The sequence below is a fragment of the Phoxinus phoxinus genome, assembly GCF_949152265.1.
Source record: "Phoxinus phoxinus genome assembly, chromosome: 3".
NCBI lineage: Eukaryota > Metazoa > Chordata > Actinopteri > Cypriniformes > Leuciscidae > Phoxinus > Phoxinus phoxinus.
This window is the reverse complement of record NC_136878.1, coordinates 42,912,277-42,932,941: the sequence shown is the minus strand read 5'-3', so window position 1 is coordinate 42,932,941 and position 20,665 is coordinate 42,912,277. Positions and strand designations below refer to the sequence as shown.

General features: G+C 36.9%; 1 protein-coding gene across 1 annotated transcript in view; it reads left to right on the top strand.

Annotated features, from left to right (window-relative positions):
- The window catches only part of flrt1a (fibronectin leucine rich transmembrane protein 1a), a 69,408-nt gene extending 49,028 nt beyond the window's left edge, over positions 1-20,380 (top strand). The window contains exon 3 of the mRNA XM_079606349.1: positions 14,991-20,380. Coding sequence (XP_079462475.1) covers positions 15,118-17,202 — 2,085 coding nt within the window. The 5' untranslated portion in view covers positions 14,991-15,117 and the 3' untranslated portion in view covers positions 17,203-20,380. The remainder of the gene's footprint in view (positions 1-14,990) is intronic.
- Positions 20,381-20,665: the final 285 nt, after the last annotated feature.

Below are 20,665 nucleotides of genomic sequence, written 5' to 3'. Positions count from 1 at the left end.
GATTGAGATTGTTCGGCCTGGATTTAAACACACTGCCATTTTACAAAGAATGATGAATTGAATACAAATGCAGTTCTCCTGCTGGATAAAATACACACCTTACTGACTCAACCAGACAAACGCACAAATTGAAAGGCGACATTCTTGTGAAAGTGTCATCCCTAAATCTACAGTTGAGAGACAACAACAACAACAGACTGCAAATGCAAATGTCACGCATAAAACCAGCTCTAAAGCGTTTGGCGCAGAAGCTAATGATGCAATGACACACCTGGCCAGGAAACAGTCTACATTTATAATTGCTTTTGGTCTTCTAGAATGGAGACAGCATGTATTCATATACAATTAATGGCTGAGCTAAATTCCCTCAAATTATACTTTACTTGTTGGAGCAACCGATGGTTTCAGTTTGCAAAACACTGACAGAAGTTATAACATTTAGTTTTGCATATTTTACAAATGACAGTGCAAAGATGGAAATGAGCTAATTTAAAACATTATTGCTGGATCACTAATAAAATTGACAAGCAATTTTGTGTTTAAAAGACGTCTAATAGCCGTCCAAACTCAGGCCTGACATCTAGGCGAATAAAAGGCTAAATTTGGGCTGTCAGTGAAAATGTAATAGATGTCTAACAATAGCCCAAGAAAAGATGCACAGGCTACGCATAGCATGTCAAAGAAATGAAACCAAGCACCTTGTAATCACTGTTGACTTTGATCTCGCAAGTTATTTTGGCCAAAACGACATGTAACCAAATTCAAGGTTATTTTAGCTAGAAGTGGGTTACTCATCATAGCCGGCCTATATCGGGTCTATAGTTAACCTAGACGGTGAAAGCAGGGAGCATTTATTATGATTTTTTTTTCATACCAACACTAACATTTCCTTCTCATGGTTATTATGGTGCCAACATTTGATTCAAGGTATATTCATTCAACTTCGTTTCAGTGCATTCAGGTCATTGCAGTGTCTATAGTAACTAAAGACGTGTTCAAGTGCTATAGGAACAGTGATTAATAGTAATTGGTTTTAATTGAGGTCTCTGAGTTTTCAGTCGACTGTGAGAAGCGTTTGTCTCAATTCTGATTCAATCTCTGTGGTTTTTTATTGTGTAATTTCAAGTGCTTTAAAGAGAAACAGCAGATATAATAATAATAATAATAATAATATAATTATAAATTCAATTTCCAGCACATGTAAGACAATTCTTTATTCAATTTCATTCCACTGAAATCTTCAGTTCATTTTCATGACATGTTCTGAAAAGCGTGTCTACATGAGACACACAGAGAGTGTAGATTAGCAAAGGGTCAGCTGTGGTTGTTATTGTCCGTTGTCATTTTTCTGTCTGGGCTGTTGTCATATGGCAGTGTGGGATTAAGATCTGATTTCAGATTTGTGTTTTCTGACTTTACATGTTGGTCAGACACTCTTTTCCTGTAAAAATGGACAGTATATGACCAGCCAGAATAAGATGCTAGTTGTGAAAATCTGACTCTTCAATCATACAGCAGGGATTGAGTCATTTTATGTCCAACTAAAGCAGAACATAAGTATACATTTTAAATCAAGCACATATTTGAGGATCCTTTTGCTCAGTAAACAAGTTTTTTTAATATAGTACACTTTCAGTAAAGATAATTTGCACACAATGAAAAGAAAATTACGTTTGCTTAGAGGTTTATTCGTCAGCTCTTAAGTTCTTAGTTATGTTATTACCTTTTATTAACTTTTGTATCAACTTTTTTCAGAAAATAGATAGATAGATAGATAGATAGATAGATAGATAGATAGATAGATAGATAGATAGATAGATAGATAGATAGATAGATAGATAGATAGATAGATAGATAGATAGATAGATAGATAGATAGATAGATAGATAGATAGATAGATAGATAGATAGAAAGAAATGGGCCAGTGAATTTCAGATAAAGACATGGAGGGTGTCTACAAAATCTGGACATTCAATATTTATTTTAAACCCAGCACACAGATATGCACATACAATGAAAGACAAGGGCAATACCAAGACCATTAAAAATAACAAAAAACTTTTATTCATCTAAAATATACATGATGGCGGAAATTAAACAACCTCTATTGCTGCCTGTTTTAAACAGTGGCCTCATTATTTATGAATGGGCATTCCCTGGAATTTCATTTCTGCTCTGTTTAAGATCAAAGATGAATAGAGATGTCCACGTGTATGAAAGAGATGTCTTGCCTCTGGGAACCGCACCTTAGAAAGATGAATCATACAGAATCATACAGAAGGAAGAGGGGGTGTGAGGACGTGTGCTGTGTGGTTTCAGTCAGTGCTCAACAATTAAAATTCTCTCATCATTTACAGTACTCACCCTCACGTCGTTCCAAATACTTCAGTTAATCTTCAAAATACAAATTAAGATATTTTTTAATGAAACCTGAGAGATATCTGTCTTTCACTGAAAGTCAAGGTAACCAAAACTTAACAGATCCAAGATAAAGGTGTCTAAAAAATCAATCCATATGAATCAAGCAGTTTTAATAAAGCCTCGTGAAGAGATATGTTTGATTTTATACAGGTGAAACTCATGAAAATGTGTATATCGAGCAAAAGTTCATTTATTTCAGTAATTCAACTTAAAAGGTGAAACTAATATATTATATAGACTCATTACATGCAAAGTGAGATATTTCAAGCCTTTATTTGTTATAATTTTGATGATTATGGCTTACAGCTTATGAAAACCTTTTCACAATATTCTAATTTTGAATTTGGGGTTTTCATAAGCTGTAAGCCATCATCATCAAAATTATAACAAATAAAGTCTTGAAATATCTCACTATGCATGTAATGAGTCTGTATAATATATTAGTTGTATTAGTTATATTTGAATTACTCAAATAAATGAACTTTTGCACAATATTCAAATTTTTCGAGTTTCACCTGTATATTATTTTTTATTTTTTTGGGTGCAACATAGACTTGAAGATTATTGATTTAAATGTTTCATCCACAACATTTCAATCAAGCACATTACAGTACATATTCATAAACATCAAAAGACAAAGTTGATACCTAAATGAAATGTTTAAGAGAATCACCACTTAGTATTCTGAGTTTAGAAAGAGCCTCAGGCAACCTGAGTTTGAGTCCCGACTGAAGATGCTTTCCCTGCCCTGTTCCTCTCTCTCCTAACCTTGTTTACCATCTCTTCTCCTATACGGTCCTGTCTATTAAAAAGGGAGCAAAGCTTAGAAAAATATTCCAATAACGGAGTCTTGAGAGAGATTACAGCATTTCTTGACACAAGACATAGCAGTCTGCCTGCATTTTTTTTTAAAGAAGCCAAATTATGCCTTTTTTCTAATTCTTGGGGGTCTACTAGAACAGGTTTTCATGCCTAAATGTAGCTTAAAAGCACATTATTCTTCACATATTTTACATTGTTGCTGTACATCTCTTCCCAGTCTGTCAGTATGCATATGCCATACGAAATTGGAAACACTCCAGGAGTTTCGAAGTCGTCATCTTATTGGATGAATTCTACAGGATTTCCAGGAGACGTGTGTGTTGCGTTCCTTAGCGGTCCACCTGGAAACAAAGCTGTCTTGACACAAAAACCCCTCGCATGAAAGAAGAAAGCCATCGTGTTTAAAACTGACACAATGAGTGCTTATCGGGATCAACTAAACGCTGGGTTTTCAAAAGAATGTTTAGATCACCGCATAGAGTCTTTAAAATACGTTCAAGAGTTTTACACGCCAGTCTATTATTGCCTCTATGAAGCCCCTCCTTCTGAAAAGCACAATGTGCTCTGATTGGTCGCTGGACCAGTGTGTTGTCCCTTTACCACTCTACAGATAAAGCGCTGTCGGGATAATTTTGGTTTCGCGTATCTGTGTGATAAAATTCTGTCTAAAATTTTTAAGGCCAGACAGGTAGTTTAAGGTTTGGTTTGTAGGGAATTACAATAATTAATACATATATTAAAATGCGCATAACTATAGAATGAATTCTTAATGCGCACGTGAGCGCCATCAGCGTTTCTCACAGGTTCGCGTTTAAAGTCTGTGTGTAGAGAGAACGGTGTCGTCTTAGCGGTCTCTCGTTTAATAACTAATGATCCTTGCGACGGAAGTGAATCAATCAAAACTAACTTTAGCTGGAAAATATCTTTTTTCAAGAACCGCTATAAAGCCAAAACAATCTGTTACCTTAAATTATCCGTTTATTAATGTAAAGCTGCTGTGAAACAATCTACATTGTTAAAAGCGCTATATAAATGAGGATGACTTGACTTGACTTGTTGTGATTGGTCAACCGCTTCTAAGCGTGTTTGGGAAATGTCACGCCCCTTACCATAACCGTAAGTTATAACACACTACTAAAGTCAACTCAACAAACCGCCTTTTTTTTTGCATATGCATTAGCCAGGAATGATTTAAATTAGGAACATTTTGATGTGTATGTTCACGGAAGAAAACTCAATCCAGGCGTTTCAGGAGTTCAGAAACGGTGTTCACTGATATAGAGAATAACTTCCCTTGGAGTGACTTTGTGCTTTGTAACTTTGCAGACCTTTTTTATGCTCAAACAACAACATTATTCTAAAGAAGATGAGAAAAGGCATAATAGCTCCTCTTTAAAAGTGTATACAGTATGTATGCTGTGCATAGCACACAATTTTTTGTTCATATGATATACCCAGATGATTTGTACCATTTATGTTCCCTATAGTATCTTTATATCTTTGGACTAGGGAGCCGTGGTCAGCTTGTGCGGTTGGTCCTGGTGTTCAGCTTCATTTGGGAGACCTCATTGGCTCAGACAATAATCCAGCAATGCTGATGATGTATTATATCTTCAATAATCTTATATAACATAAGCACACTACATGGATTACATACAATGCAATGCTCTTGACAAGGCCTTCCCTTTTTAACGTGATGGATGAACTACCAAAGCAATATCAGCCGAGAGACTTTTCTTAAATATTTGATCAGACTGCACAGACAAAATCAGAATAAAAAGGCAAAATTGTCTTTTTTTTACATCTGAGATAAAAACTGGATGCATTAAACATGTAACATATTGTAGTGAGGTCATTTGATAAAATGTGACAAGAGTAAGATAGCAAATGTTGTCATACACGTACAGGATAATATTTCACACACTGAAATACATATTTTCCACAGGCCTATTCTATTGTGAACACAGTCTAGGTAGTAAAACTGCTGTCATTTTTTCTTGGCTCAGTTTTAAGTTAAGCTGGTATTATTGAGCTCTTAAATTTTAAATCTGCTAAGCAATGTTAAAACTTACAAAGTGAAAATGATAAATATTGTAAAAGAGTGTTCACACTGACAGTCATTCTTTCAAATAGATATGACCTAACATGCACGTGTGTCGCTTATTATTAAATAAGCAACTTTGTAATGTCAAATACCTTCTATCCAAATGCACTTTCATGCTATGAAGCTATAATAAAGCCTCAAAATGAAAGAGAAGGCTGACATGAAAAGACGGAGCAGAGAATAGCGCATTTATAATATGCAGGCATTTAACAACACTTTTTTTAAATAACACATTTCGAACTGCTGCCAACAAGCTAGCATTTTGTTGCATATGACACTTAAAATATGCATGTTATGAATGCAAAGTCTTTAGTAACATGTTGATCGCTCCCGTTGTAATATTGTTTTAGTCACTTTTTAAAGGCACTACATATGATCAATTTTTCAAGTTGCACTTCTCTTTAATAAAATATGAAATGCTTGGTCAGATGACAATTTTATTGCTCGGATGGTGCTCTGTTTTTTGCTCAGGACTTAATAACTATAAACAATAACTTACAGTACATACAGTAGAACTGGTAAACTCAATGTAAATAGCATAGATTTTGATGAGAAATATATTTGAGTTCATAATGAGTAATCTAGGCAAATCTAAGCAGATTTTAGGATGTTGTTGAGTCTTTATCTCAGGAGAGAAGCAGATTTGAGAAAAGTCTGCATGATCTCTATTTAATCTCATGGGAATGTACAGGCGAAACTCGAAAAATTAGAATATCGTGCAAAAGTTAATTTATTTCAGTAATTCAAATTAAAAGGTGAAACTAATATATTATATAGACTCATTACATGCAAAGTGAGATATTTCAAGCCTTTATTTGGTATAATTGTTTTGATTATGGCTTACAGCTATGAAAGTCTTTTCACAATATTCAATTTTTTTATTTTTATAGGTTTTCATAAGCTGTAAGCCATAATCATCTAAATTATTTCAAATAAAGGCTTGAAATATCTCACTGTGCATGTAATGAGTCTATAAATATTAGTTTCACCTTTTAAGTTGAATTACTGAAATAGCCTAAATTAACTTTTGCACGATATTCACATTTTTCGAGTTTCACCTGTAAATCTCATGGAGATATTAAAGAGATTCCTTTGTGATCGTCTTTCCACTGGGTGTCCAGAAATGGTCTTCAGCGCTACACAAATACAAATTAAAAGTAGAAAATGCATATTTTAAAGCAGACAATATTTTTTCCCCCCATTTGATCAAATTACTTTATGAAGTGAAGCATACCCTTTGTGCAAAAAAAAGAAAAGAAAAAGAACACGGCAGCAGAAGATTTATTTCTTATTCAGTTATTCACATTTGGATATTCTTTTCTCCTCCAGTTTTCCTCACATGGTTGTGTGGCCTTTTTGTTCAGTCCCCTGCCATTTCGGTGTGGAGGCGAACACAGCTTCAGCGCTAATGCTTCCAGGATTTATTTTTAATCAGAGATTCTGTTGGGACAGACATTGAGCCAAATGAATTGGATGGCAACAGGTTTTGATGGTGGAACGGCTCCTTTAGCATCCAACAGGGATCTGGAATATGTACTTATTTAACGTCACTCTCAAAGAGAGGCGGGAAGGGGAGAGATAGAGATCTGAAGCTTTGATAGTCAGTAAAATGCAGCGGCGCTGACAGCAGAGACTGCTGACACACGGAGAATATGAAAACCAGTTTTTTTCCCTCTTCCTCAGGTCTTGTTAGGAATTGTGGCTTGTGTACATTGTGTCAGAGAAAATAAGGAGGTAGGAACCACAATGTCTTTTTTAAAGGTGAAGTCTGTGTTCAAATACTTTCTCCTTTCCCACTTTACAGCAGTATTTATTCACATTTATACAGATATTATTCACATTCGTGTTGTTCCAAACCTGAAAGCTGTTACCGTTTTCTGTCGAGAATGGTTAAAGAATGTACATGCTTTTTCTTTCACATAACAACAAATAATTGTGGCCAAAGAAGTGGCCCATTCAGTTATTTGTTGGATGTTAACAAACATGGCGTTATTACAACTATAAAACTAAAAGCTACCGAGCAACTTGCAGATAGCAGAGCACTGTTGTTACTACATAAAACAATAAGGAAAATTGACTTGGCCAACATGTTCGGAAATTAGAAATCCATTATATAAATACGTTTAAGACCAGATATACATATCTTAGATACACAGTGGGACAAGTTACCATGAAACCACCACCAGATATAATGACTTGTGTCTGCTTTACTATAAAACACACGCACATTTTATGGTAAGTTAGAAAAACCTGAACTGCAACCGGTGACAAACAATAAGAATATTGCCGTCTTTGTGGCGCGGGAAGTTCAATATAACAAAGGATACAAAATGTGACTTTGTAAAAAACTAAAATGACGCTATAGTAACCTAATATATTAATATTAATGCCGGAAACCCAATACACTTGGCAATTGTGATTACTTTTTTGAGCCTATATGTTTTAAATGTTAATATGTTAAAACGTTTACACGTTTTCACTCAAAAATTTAATTTGTCACCATTTACTCACCAATCTATATGAGTCTCTTTGTTTTGTTCAACACAAAAGAAGATATTTTGCAGAAATATCGGTAGTTGATGGTAGCCATTTACTTCCATAGGAGGAAAAACATACTAAAAAGTATTTTTTTAAAGCGTTATAAGCCATGAACCAAAGCAACCAGCTACAATGTGAATTACAACATTACAAACTTTGATTTGAAGCAAAATAGCATCTGAAAATAGACTGACTCAATGTGATTCGCAGGAGTGGATGTTCCCGGCAAGCTTTTTTGGCACAATTTGAGTCTCTGATTGGTGGAATTTTCTGCACAGCATCATGGGTAATGAAGTTTTTCACCACATATCTAGCTGTTAAACATGATTATTTAAAAACAAAGTTGAAATAAATCAAACGAATGGCTTCAACAAAACCATATACCATTGATTAACAACCTCGTAGTTCTTAAGTTATCATTAAAAATCAATTTCTCTATGGAGTTTTTACTTCCGGCACCCAACTGTTGCGCTCTGCCACTTGTTTACAATAGTTACGATTAGATAAGAAATCTGAATCTAGAAATCAAATTGGATAAGTCCTATTCAGAGTATAAAATAGCCAGTATACTGTACACATATCTGTACCGCAAACAGCCTAGTCAAGTAAAGTCACCTTTATTTAAATAGCACTTTATGAAATACAGATTGAACTAATGCAGCTTTACAGTGATAAAATGATTCAATAATGCAAACAGTTCATTTCAGCTGGACAACAGCTAGCTAAGATAAACTCTATTATCTAGCTGAAGAGTATTTTATTGTGATTTAGTTGATTCATGTATTAAGTTTTACTTTTTATAAGTTTTTATTAAGTTAAAATATTGAATATTGACATATTTGCCACTAGAGAAATCTGAAAAGGTTCAAATGTGTTTTACTTCACAACTTGAACAGGCTGTTGTAAAATATATTGATATAGTAAATTGAGAGTAGGTGTTTGACTGGCACAATGCCTGTCTCTGTAAATTGATGGATGGATGGATTAGGTAAATCTTTTAGCGCTATCTGAAATCCACAGTGGGACCTGTATAAAGAGACATCTCATCCCAAAACATCAATCCAAGAGCTCAGTGACTTAACAGTGTCTCTCACCCCGGTCCCTCCATCTCCCTCGCAGCTTTCATTCAACCTTTAATCGCTCTGTTTCCTCAGTTACTTGTAAACGTCGATCAAAACCCACTCTCTCCTGCATCTGACATTTTCAGTTCCCAAAATATTTACAGCAATGCATTGCCTGACAGATAATCTGTAATGGCGTGTAACGACTTTCCACAGGGGACGGTGCAGTCGACACGTGATGCAATAAACTTGTGTTTTAACGGTGTTCGCAGTCCATTTGTCAAAAAGCCAAAATGCAAACTTCAAGATCTATTGAAACATAAGGATGCTTCTAAAAAATGGACATGATCTGTCATGGTCTGAAGACCACAACCATTCACGTCTTCTTCAGTGTTCATAGTGGTCCCGTTTTTATGCGGCAAGATGGAGACTATATGTATATATATATATATATATTCTGTGTATATAGTCTCCAATAGGTAATGTTTGAAGTGACCTGTTGACAAAATTTTCAGTTTTAAATAAATAAAAGATAAGCTTACTTTTATTTTTCTTACCTTTATTAATCATTAGAATCAGCAGGTTTGCTCAAAACTTCGAGAACGCATCCATAGTTTGTAAAGCCTTGTGGCTTGGAACAAATATTCTAAATGAGTAAATTAGTCAAAACAATTTAGCAAAGATGTAAATATAAAATATCAAATTAAATACTTTGAAATTAACTTGATGCACTTTTTAGAGCAAAACAATGTCTAAATGTTTCTCAAAGTGAAGTTATTTTTTAAATTTCTGGAATAAAAAAAAAAAAAAAATAATTGAACACATGTATACCGGGTACGTTGTCATACTATATGGGCTAAATTGATACAACAGGAACCTGCTGTTTATTGACAATCATTTGAGAAGGATAGCTTTGTTTGAATATGAAATACTTTCTAATGTATTTAAATATGGTAACACTTTATTTTAGAGTGTCTTCGTTACGTATGTTACATACTTTCTATAGTAATAACGGTAATAACAATAAATTATGCATAATTACATGTAACTATCCCTCAACCAAATCCTAATCCTACCCTATCCTAGTAAGTACATGTAGTTAATTAATATTACTCAGTACTTACATGTATAACTACACTGTAACACAGACATCTTAAAATAAACTGTGACCTTAAATATTTGTATTTAAAATCTATAAGCTATTTATTCCCTTTTCAGCTAAATATGGATAACTAAGAGATGCAAAACAATTCACGAAAATGCAAAAAAATATAAAGCCATTGTTTTGGGCAACAGTGACCTACAAATTGTGACATTTACTATTTTTGTTTAAACTCACCATTAATTTTTAATGTGACATCACAGTATTTATTATAAATGATGTATGCGTGCACAAATAACTTCCCCTCTTTTTTTTCAGCGATCAATTCCCGGTGGACAAAATCAAGTCCCGCCCTACATCTTTTTTTCGATACGTTTAACTCAGATACATATCACAATAGTAGAAAAGACCGTCACAACTTCCCGTTAGCACTGACAGTCTTTGGATATAGGTTTTTGAAAACAATAGGCTATACATGACCACAGCTAGAACAAGCAAGCATTTATATACAAATGGACATGTGACTCCAAACCTTATAATGATAGTATGGCTCTTGTGACAACTAGCCTCAAGAATATGATCAGACTAGTGTATTTTTCTTTTCTAATAAAATACAGTTTTACCGCAAGCTACCAGGTGACAGAAGGGATGAGCCAAAATAATTTGATTTCACTGTGAGTTTAGATGAAGCACTGAAGCGACGCACATGCAGTCATTCAGATGTTCCTCTGGTCCGTCCCAGAGTCCCTGGATGTAAATTGATATAGTCTTGTCCTGCCCTCCCACTGGAAGGAATATTGGAAAGGAGAGAGAGCAAGACACCCCGAGGCGACAGTCTGTCTGGACAGCCCCATTTTACAATTCCCCTTGTGACTACGCCACACTCCTTACTCGCCTCCACACGCGCACCTACACATCTCATATACACACTGAGGATGGCATGCATATATACCATATACAGATACATCCACATACAGGCATACAGTGTGCGCACACAAACATACAATGACACCAGCAGTGTGGATGGACCAATTACAGTCAATCTGGTTTGTAAGCTGTGGTGGGTACAGTGGTGTCCATGTCTGACACACACATTATCAGCATAGGCTCATTGGAAAAACATTCCTCTGCCTAGATTTTCGCAAAACAAAAACAGCAAAAATGTTCTTATTCATATAATTCACGGCAGTTTCCAGCTGGAATGAACAATAGTGGCAGTAAAACACCAACAACTTGTATTCCTTTACACACAAATTATGATTACAGGGGGGGGAGATTAAGACTAATTTTCATACGTTTTACAATGGACAATGCTATAACTGCTGAAAAATATAGCAGTGCTGGTCACCAGCATAAGGGATGTTTTGCATGCTTGTTCCCAGCATGAGAAGTGTTTGCTCTGGTGGACCAGCTACGTTCTGCGTGAGAAGAGCATTACTGTGCCTGTCCACCAACTACACCAGCACTACACCACTGGGCCAACATGGAATTCATGCTGGTTTATGCAGGATGTTATGACCTTTAAACACTTTACCATTAATAATACATTTTTCACATCACATAACCAGCTCTGTATTTTTGGATTTTCTAAAATAACAAGGTTGCTCTGTAGCTTACCTGGTGCACTTGAGATGCGGAGCACACGGTACGAGTCCTGAAACACGAGTCGCGATAAAAGAGCTCAATGACTTGTAGAAGCATGCTAAAATTGTCAGGGTTTTGAAAGGATGAGGTGAGGACTCAGATGTAGGGAACAATGGGCTTTTATTTGTAATAACAAATAAAACAAAAACGACGCCGTAGGGGGAAACGCCGGCAGCAGGACTGAGCTGGCAAGGCTTAGCAGCACTTATAAAACAATACGCATACTTACATTTCATTTGATTTAGTATTTTGGTCAAGTTCAAGTCATTTTTATTAATACGTTATGTAGTAAGTATACTAATAGCAATGTACTAAAAGTATACTTGTAAGATTACTGTTTCAATACTTGGGACTAAATTGGCCCACTTTTTAGAGTATAAAAGTATACTTTTAAGTATACTTTGTGTAACAGTTTGTAAACTTTGAGTACACAACTTGTTTACTACTTGAAGTTTTTTGTTTGTACTGCAACTATCAACTATACTAAAAGTGAATAGGTATACTGACAAATACTTAGATTAGTTTATAAAAAAGAGCACTTTGAAGTGTGCTCTCAGTAAACTAGTTTAGTAGTTTTATTCTTCAAGTATACTTGAAAGTTTTCTTTAAGTGCACATAACATCATACTTATAGTTTACTATTTATATATTATTTTTGCACTTTAAGTATACAAACATGTTCCTATTTAGGTAGACTATGGTCTCATTACTAATGTCGCATTTTTGTCGTGGAATAAAACGTGAATATCTTCAGCTTGTGTTCACCTCAGACCTTATTTTAGGCATTTAACTAAAAAACTTTTTTTATCCATTGATTTTGAGACGATGGAACCGGAATTGTTAAAATGCTAACTTACTTTTGGGTTTTGGCCTACAAAAATACATCATCCCTGCAGCACTCGGTATGGTACGTTAGGTTTAAACGTGATAGAGCATTAACCTTTTAGCTCATTGAATTTCCAAACTGCTGTGATACGTACTACAACTGACATAATAAGATGTTGCAAGATTCACGTTCATCAGTTTTGGAGAAAATTAAATGAGCATTTATCACTTCTCACTGGAAATTTTACTTTAAAAGTGTCGCGAAATGAGCAAGAAGCAACTTTTGCAGAAATGTCACCACACACACTTTGGTCTAGGCTTATATGCCAGGTTTATTGGGAAAACATGAGGACTCTACAACCGGCGCTGAAATGATGATTAAATTATTCATCTGATGTATCTATCACCTGAATTTTAAAGTGACATCTATCAACTTTTAACAAAATAAGAAATGATTGGTTTAAAAACAAAATGTTTACATTTTCCCAAGAAAATGTAAGTATAGTTGCACATACAAAATGCCACCAAACAGTAATGATTAAAAATAGCGTTCCTCAATAAAGCCCCCAGGCGCCAGTATTTTTCTAGAGCCCCCTGCTCTAGAAAAATACACATGTGAAGATTGTGGATTGTCTGTGCTGCCAGGTGAGGTTGAACGTAAAAGACTGTGAACCTTGTAAGCGAAAATTCCTGCTTAATCCAGACATTCAAAACACATGTTTACTAAGCCCTCCCTCTCTCTCTGCATATCAGTCTCTCTTGATCCTTCATCTCTGTACTGAGTCCAGTGACCTGAATACCCAATATTGGTCAGAATTGGTCATTTGACCAGATTTTTTGTTTAAAACACAACACATGGGTGCAAACAGACATATACTGCTTTTGCACTAAACCATAGCTCAATTTTTACCCTATTGTTCAGTATGTGTACCGTTTTGCCAGTTATTCTTTTTCTGCCCTAAAAGTGAGTCTTCTCTTATTGGTTATACTTGCATGGAATCTGCTTATCCATTTCCACAAAAAAAATGTCCTGCCACCTTTTTCTTCTTCTTCTTCTTCTTCTTCTTCTTCTTCTTCTTCTTCTTCTTCTTCTTCTTCTTCTTCTTCTTCTTCTTCTTCTTCTTTTGAAAATCCTACTTTTCAAACTTGTCCTAGGTTGTTTGTCCAACTTGCACAACATTCGGTATGCACTATCTAGAGATACTCCTGATAAAAAGGTAATCTAAAGATGTTAGATATATTTAATCGTTTAGGAGATATAGTATATTTTGGGGATGTTGCCCATTTCTGGTAAACACAATGCCAAACTGGAGGTACACATGATGAATATCTCAAAATGATCAGACATTTTATTTCAATGTGATTGATAGAGGAAGGTTGTAATACATCCTTTTATATCCAGTCTCATAGTTAGGTTGAATAGCCATATATTGGTTCAATAGATAACATAGTATCTCCATAGTGTGTGTCCTGAGTTTAGTATAATTAGTTTGCAAAGAAATCTGTGATCTCCAAAATGCTTATATATATAAAAGAGTACCTTTAGCTGCTAGACATGACTGAATATACTGCTGTCCAATTAAAAGAGACAAAATGTTAAAAAAGATATCTCACCAACCCGATGATTTCCGTGGCTATATTTTATTTATTTATTTATTGTATTTTTTTGGTCATTTCATGTGTTAATTAGTTTTCACAAGTTTAATGCTGTTAGCCTAATAGGGATTTATTCATCAAAACCCCTCTTTGATGAGAAAAGGATGGCTAATCTGATTATAGTGTAAATTTTATAATTGGATGGTCATATATTTAAGAAGACATTGTCAACTAAATAGCCTCCCTATTATTTTTGTAGTGTAGTTGTCAAAATAGTAGCTCAACTGAATGTTTTTAATATATGAGCTTGAAGCTTGTACTGTATCTTGTTGTTTAAGATGTTGTTTTAAAGTAGCTTCCCAACACCGCTTCTTTAAGGGGAAAAGTTTGAGTTTTAAACTGAACAAATCCACAAATCCAATATTGTACAACACAATGTGACATAAAAACCCATGGTACACTGCTACATGGTTGGAATGTGGCTTGTTACTGGAAAAGATAGATTATTTTGAAAACTTGCTCAATTAAATGTTAGTTGTATTGCAACTTTTAGTTACAACTCTTAACTCTTAAATAAAAAGTCATAAATTCACTTTTTATTGAAGAGGAAGCTATGTCAGTCTTTCTCACTCAAAACATTCTAATACTTGATGATTAGTGCATCAGTAAATGAGGCCAGCAGTTCAAACATCAATTGAACTGCAACTAAAATGGCTTAAATCGTCAGCATGAATAAACAATTAGACATGATTCAATTAACATGTGCTGCCATGTATATGATGTTAGCCTTTCTTTTACTTTTATTGGAACATTAAAAAAATCTATGCAAGGTATTAACTAGTGTGTGTTTCTCTCTCTCTCTCTTTAATCTTTTCCAGGGTGAAAGAAAACACGGAGTCCAAAATCCAAATGGACTTCTGAATAATCTTCTATAAAGAACCATTTTATTGGTTGAATTGTGCTATAAAAGGCAAGCGGAGGCAAGGAGAGCTTGCTGGTTGCACGATGGCTCCTGAAGGTATAGGGGAGCTTCGAGACTTGCTCTTCTTTCTGCTGCTGTGCTTCACACTATTGGCTGAGCTATTGGAGATGACTGCAGCTTCTTCACTGGGATTGGATGGTGATGGTGACATAGTGTGCCCTTCTGTGTGTCGCTGCGACGAGGACTTTATTTACTGCAACGACCGCGGATTGAGCGCAATCCCACCTCTACCAGCATCTGCAACTGTCCTTTATCTTCAAAACAATCACATTGACAATGCAGGGCTTCCTAGGTCCTTGGAGCATCACACTACCGTGCGTGTTATATATCTCTATGATAACGAGCTCGATGACTTTCCATTGAATTTGCCACCTTCATTGAGAGAGCTCCACCTCCAGGACAACAACATTAGAGTGTTGCAAAGGGCTGCTCTTGCTAGGCTTCCGCTCCTTGAAAAGTTGCATTTGGACGACAACTCTGTTTCTACAGTGAGTATTGAGGACCAGGCCTTTGCGGACAACCCTAGATTACGTCTCCTCTTCCTTTCCAGAAACCACCTTTCCAGCATCCCATCTGGTCTTCCTGCCTCACTTGAAGAACTCCGTTTAGATGACAACCGAATCTCTACTATTCCCACTCATGCCTTCCGAGGTTTGTCCTCTTTACGCCGCCTGGTCTTGGACGGTAATCTTTTAGCTAATCAACGTATAGCTGATGATACCTTCTCACGTCTGGCAAACTTAACAGAACTCTCCCTGGTCCGTAATTCACTTCAAACACCCCCACTTAACTTGCCCAGTGCCCATCTGCAGAGACTCTCCCTTCAGGACAATAACCTTATACACATGCCTCGGGGGTCACTTGATGGAATGCGCAGACTACAACGCCTCGATCTTTCCGGAAACAATCTGACTACCCTTCCCAGAGGATTGTTCAGGGACTTGGACAACCTGGGGCAGCTGCTTGTGCGAGGAAACCCATGGCACTGTGGGTGCAACTTGCGCTGGCTGCATGACTGGCTGGAGGCAAAGGGGAACACAATTACCGTGAGAGGCTTTATCTGCCAGACACCAGAGCGAGTCCGAGACATGGCGCTTAGAGACCTCACAAATCAGATGGATGAATGTGAGTTAGCTGCTGCAGGTGGTGGAGGAGTAGGTACAGGTGTTGGCGTTGGTGGTAACAGGGTGAGTGGAGGAGCGGTGGGAGTCATTTCTACCACTCTTTCTCCTCCCCAAGGGTCCCTGTTCACTCTCAGGTCCAAGCGACCAGGCCTGGGTCTTCCAGAAACAGGGTTGGACTACACATTAAGCAGCAGTGGTGTGGGAAAGAACTTAGCCCTGAATGTGAAACCCCTATCTCATGACAGCATCCGTGTAACTTGGAGTGTAGCGCAAACATCATCTTCCTTTCGATTAAGCTGGCTTCGCCTGGGAACTAGCTCTGCCATGGGGTCCATCACAGAAACTTTGGTTAGGGGTGACCGGCGGGAGTACCTTCTCACTTCCCTACAGCCTGCTTCCAGCTACATCATTTGCATGGTGCCTCTAGTGTCTAACAGTGGAAGCAGAAGTAGTTTGTCTGGAGGGGACACAGAATCAAATGAGATTCCAGTTTGTGCCAGAACAGAAACGGCTGATCCCGGCCTGCCTGATGAGGAACAAGGTGAAGAAGAGAGCTCTGATCAAATTACTTCTCTTCCACTTGCAGGAATTATTGGAGGTGCTACGGCAATAGTTTCCCTTGCTCTTATTATTGCCATTTTCTGCTGGTATGGGCACCGTGCAGGGCGCCTCAAATCACGAGACCATTACAGCCATAGTGGCTCTCGCAAGAGCAAAAACTATGATGACTACATTGAGTCAGGAACAAAGAAAGACAATACTATCTTAGAGATCAGAGGGCCTGGATTTCAGATGACTCCAATGGCAACAAGGCAGACCCTTCAACCTAAACCAGTGCGAGAGGATTACATTATACACACCATCTTCCCCTCGAATGGCACAGGTTCATACAAGCCAACCCAAAACATGACCAACTCTGGCTATGGCACCAACCGTGGCTATAGAGAAGGAGGCATTCCAGATATAGATTACTCTTACACATGATAGCTTTGATTTAGAAACCATAATTAGGAGTCATGTATTGCATAGATACACAGTTTTTAATCAACATGGGCTCGGCTGAATCCCTTTGTGCCTTCTGGTTTCCATTACAATGTAGCCTGCTGTTCATGAGACTATAAAACTTTTAATTGGCCCAGATGCTTATAGGGAAGCATTATAAATGTGGTGCCAGGAGGCAATGATGCCATTTCAGGTGGTGATACCAAATGCTATTTTCACCTCCCGGTGTAATGATCAGTGTCCCTGACATTGCTGTTTTATCTCTGGCTGGTGCACTAAGGTGGATTCAAGGGCAGCCCACACTGCATTCAGCTTACAGACTGTTTATAAAGATAAATGCATATAAAGGCAGCCTTCTCACCGGAAATGACCAACCTGCTATTCGTTATAATAGTTTTCTCCTATGAGATGAAGGATCCTGAGTCAAGGATTTGAACCAGGATTTTGAGTCCTGCATAAAGCAAGATAACCTCTTTGCTCAGAGAAACTGGAAATGTGTTGTGGCAAGTGATCCTTCCGGAAAATGCATGGGTTCACATGCATTTTTGTTTTTGGAGATATGAGCTGCAGAACACGACTACTATTCCTTATACAGAAGGAGTGACTGGACCATGCAACGACATGGCCCTGAAAAACTACAGCAAGGTTTGAAATGCCTCAAAAACTAAATTACTTTGAAATCTTTTAACACTTGAAAGCTGCCTGATGCTACTATGATAACGTCCAACAAGCGTTATGCTGACTGTTTTACCCTCAGACTGGTGTAAAGTTGAGAGGATGACTGAAAGGGTGTCCTGAGGACTTTCAACTTTTAAAATTGCAACTGAACCCTGGTGTGTTGATAGATACAAACAACGCAAGTAAGATATTGGACATTGTCATGACTCAGTTCCCTAGTTTTTTGTGGTGTTTGTTCTTTTCAAATTTGTTTCACTTTAATTTTTAAGTTATAAAGCCCTGCTGATATTTTCAATGTGATATTCAAAGGTTATCCTCTATAACTGAGGTCAGTCTGTTATCACTTATCCAATATTAAATCCCCCAAACAACCAATCAGAGCAAAAGCAGACAGACAAGCCAAGCTCTCCCACTATATGAACAAACTGTTTCGGTTTACACCAACATGACAGTATCACGCTTATTAAAAATAGGAATATGTCTGTAAAAACGTCATGGTAACACAAAACTTGCTTGTTTTCAATAGATTGTCCCCTAAAATGTTTTGCACAGAGAGGAAACCAATGTTCTGTTAAGGTGGACCAAGATTTTTAGGTTGCTTAGCCACATTCTTAGCACAAAATTGCATTCTTTTAATTGTTTATTTACATCTCCAAATGTCACTGAAAAAAAGGATATGGCCTCGTTGCTAACCACAGCAGTTGTACTGCTGCGAGTCTTAGGAAGAAGAGAAAGGGTGTTAGAGGGAAACCAGGAATTTGAACCATAACACTGTGGACCATCACTGTGGGAGATAGAGAGTGCATCAGAATGTTGTATAATTTTGTAAGGTGGATGCATTTTGCTGAAAATTCTTTTTCACTTATTTCCTTTTGTAGAAATTATCGGTTTGTCAATGTCTTCATCCCGTTCATTTAAGCCAACAGCAGGAGAGAATCCTAATTAAGGACCTCTTATCAGCCAATTTACACAATGGTAGACGGTGAGAAAATGTATGTGTGCATTGTACGAAAGACTTTCCCAGAGTCTCTGGACATTTCTGTTCTGCTCTTCTGTGTTTGTATTTATGTATTTGAGGACTTGTGGAGAATTTAAGACAGCTTACACTGCCTTGTATTTTATGTTCTATTTGGCAATGTACTGTACTTGTCAAAAATAGGAAAGGATAGAGAGAGAGAGAGAGAGAGAGAGAGAGAGAGAGAGAGAGAGAGAGAGAGAGAGAGAGATTTTTTTAAACTAAAAAAGACCAAGAGATTATACAAATAAAACATGGATTTGATATTAAAGCAGGGCCCAAACCGAAATGAAGGCTGTGGTGTTGAACTGTGCATGAAATGTTTTGTCATCTTCTTGCTGTCTGCTGTTGTGCTAGCGTTTGGTCTTTCTCCTTTCCCTCTGCACAAAGGACTGCTACTAACTTCTGTTTCAGAGAAGGAAATGAATCAAGACTTCATGGCATTTCAGTACAAGTTGGTTTCATAGTCTCACCGTAAGTTTTTCATTGTAAACCAAAAACATCATTTTGCTTTTAATGAGCCTTCATGAATTTTGTTGGTGGGGGTTCCAGCTTTTATTTATAGGCAAGTTGAGAGAAAACTACCCACTGCCATTGCTTCGATAACATCATGTTTTTATCGTTTGTTTGCTTTATGTAGTTTAACAACTAGTTCGCTCAAAAAGGGAAAATTGTGTCATTGTTTTTTCATTCCAAATTCAACATGAAAAATGACAAGACTTACTTTTTGAACACAAAAATTTGGAAAAATATTTTAGCAGATTCGTGAAGCAAAATGTTGATCAAATTAAATTTAGTCATCAGGTCTAAAGGACAAAAAGGCACCATAAAAGCACAAAAAGTAGTCTGTATGACTCAGAAGACTATATTGCAAATCTTTTCTGTGAGGAACATGACAAAACTTAAATGGTTATCAGAATAGTTCTCATACATGTGAAATGAATGACTCCAGATGCCATGAGTTCTTGTGTGTCTTGTAACCTATCAAAATTAGCTAATTTTAACTGAATGAGGGTTAGTAAATGCTTAGCTCATTTTACAACTATTTGCAACTGCTTTCAAAAGAATATTCACTGCATCTCAAGAGCAATTGGAACATGTTAAATAAACAGCTATTTTATTTCCCATGATTACTGTAATGCAGATTCATGCAGCTCCCACAAAGGCAATGAGATTGCAAGGTTGCAACTCCACAGGTGTAAATGGGTTCTTGCATTCAAGTTCCACCTATAGATCATATTTTTCTCTCAGCTTGCAGCTGAAATGTTCAGGCGTTCATTCCCTGTCTTCACTTTCCCCTCCCTTCTTGAGAAACCTCTTTGATCTGCCGCCATTGTTTTCATTTGAATTTGCAGCATGTGCGAAGAAGGATTACAGAGTCAGTGTGTGTGTCCTTGCGTGTGTGATGATGATGTTCTTTAGGGGTTCAAAAAAATGGAGGCGTACATTAAAAGTATTTTCTGTTGCAATTTTTCCTGTCTGTTTTATTCAAACCATCTGCAAATTCGGCATCTCCTGCCGACTCTGACCAGCAGTTGTTCCACCTGCACCCCATTAACGCAGATGTCTCTTTGCACACGCTCCACTATATACACACATGCAGACACAAACACACACACACTCCTTCTGTTGTCACCCCTGAGACAGGAGCTCAACCTGCATACTCATTCTGTAAAATAACAGCAATACTTTCCCCTCACGCACAACCCGTTCTCACTCCCAAGGCATCGAATACTGCTGCTCGGGTTTTTC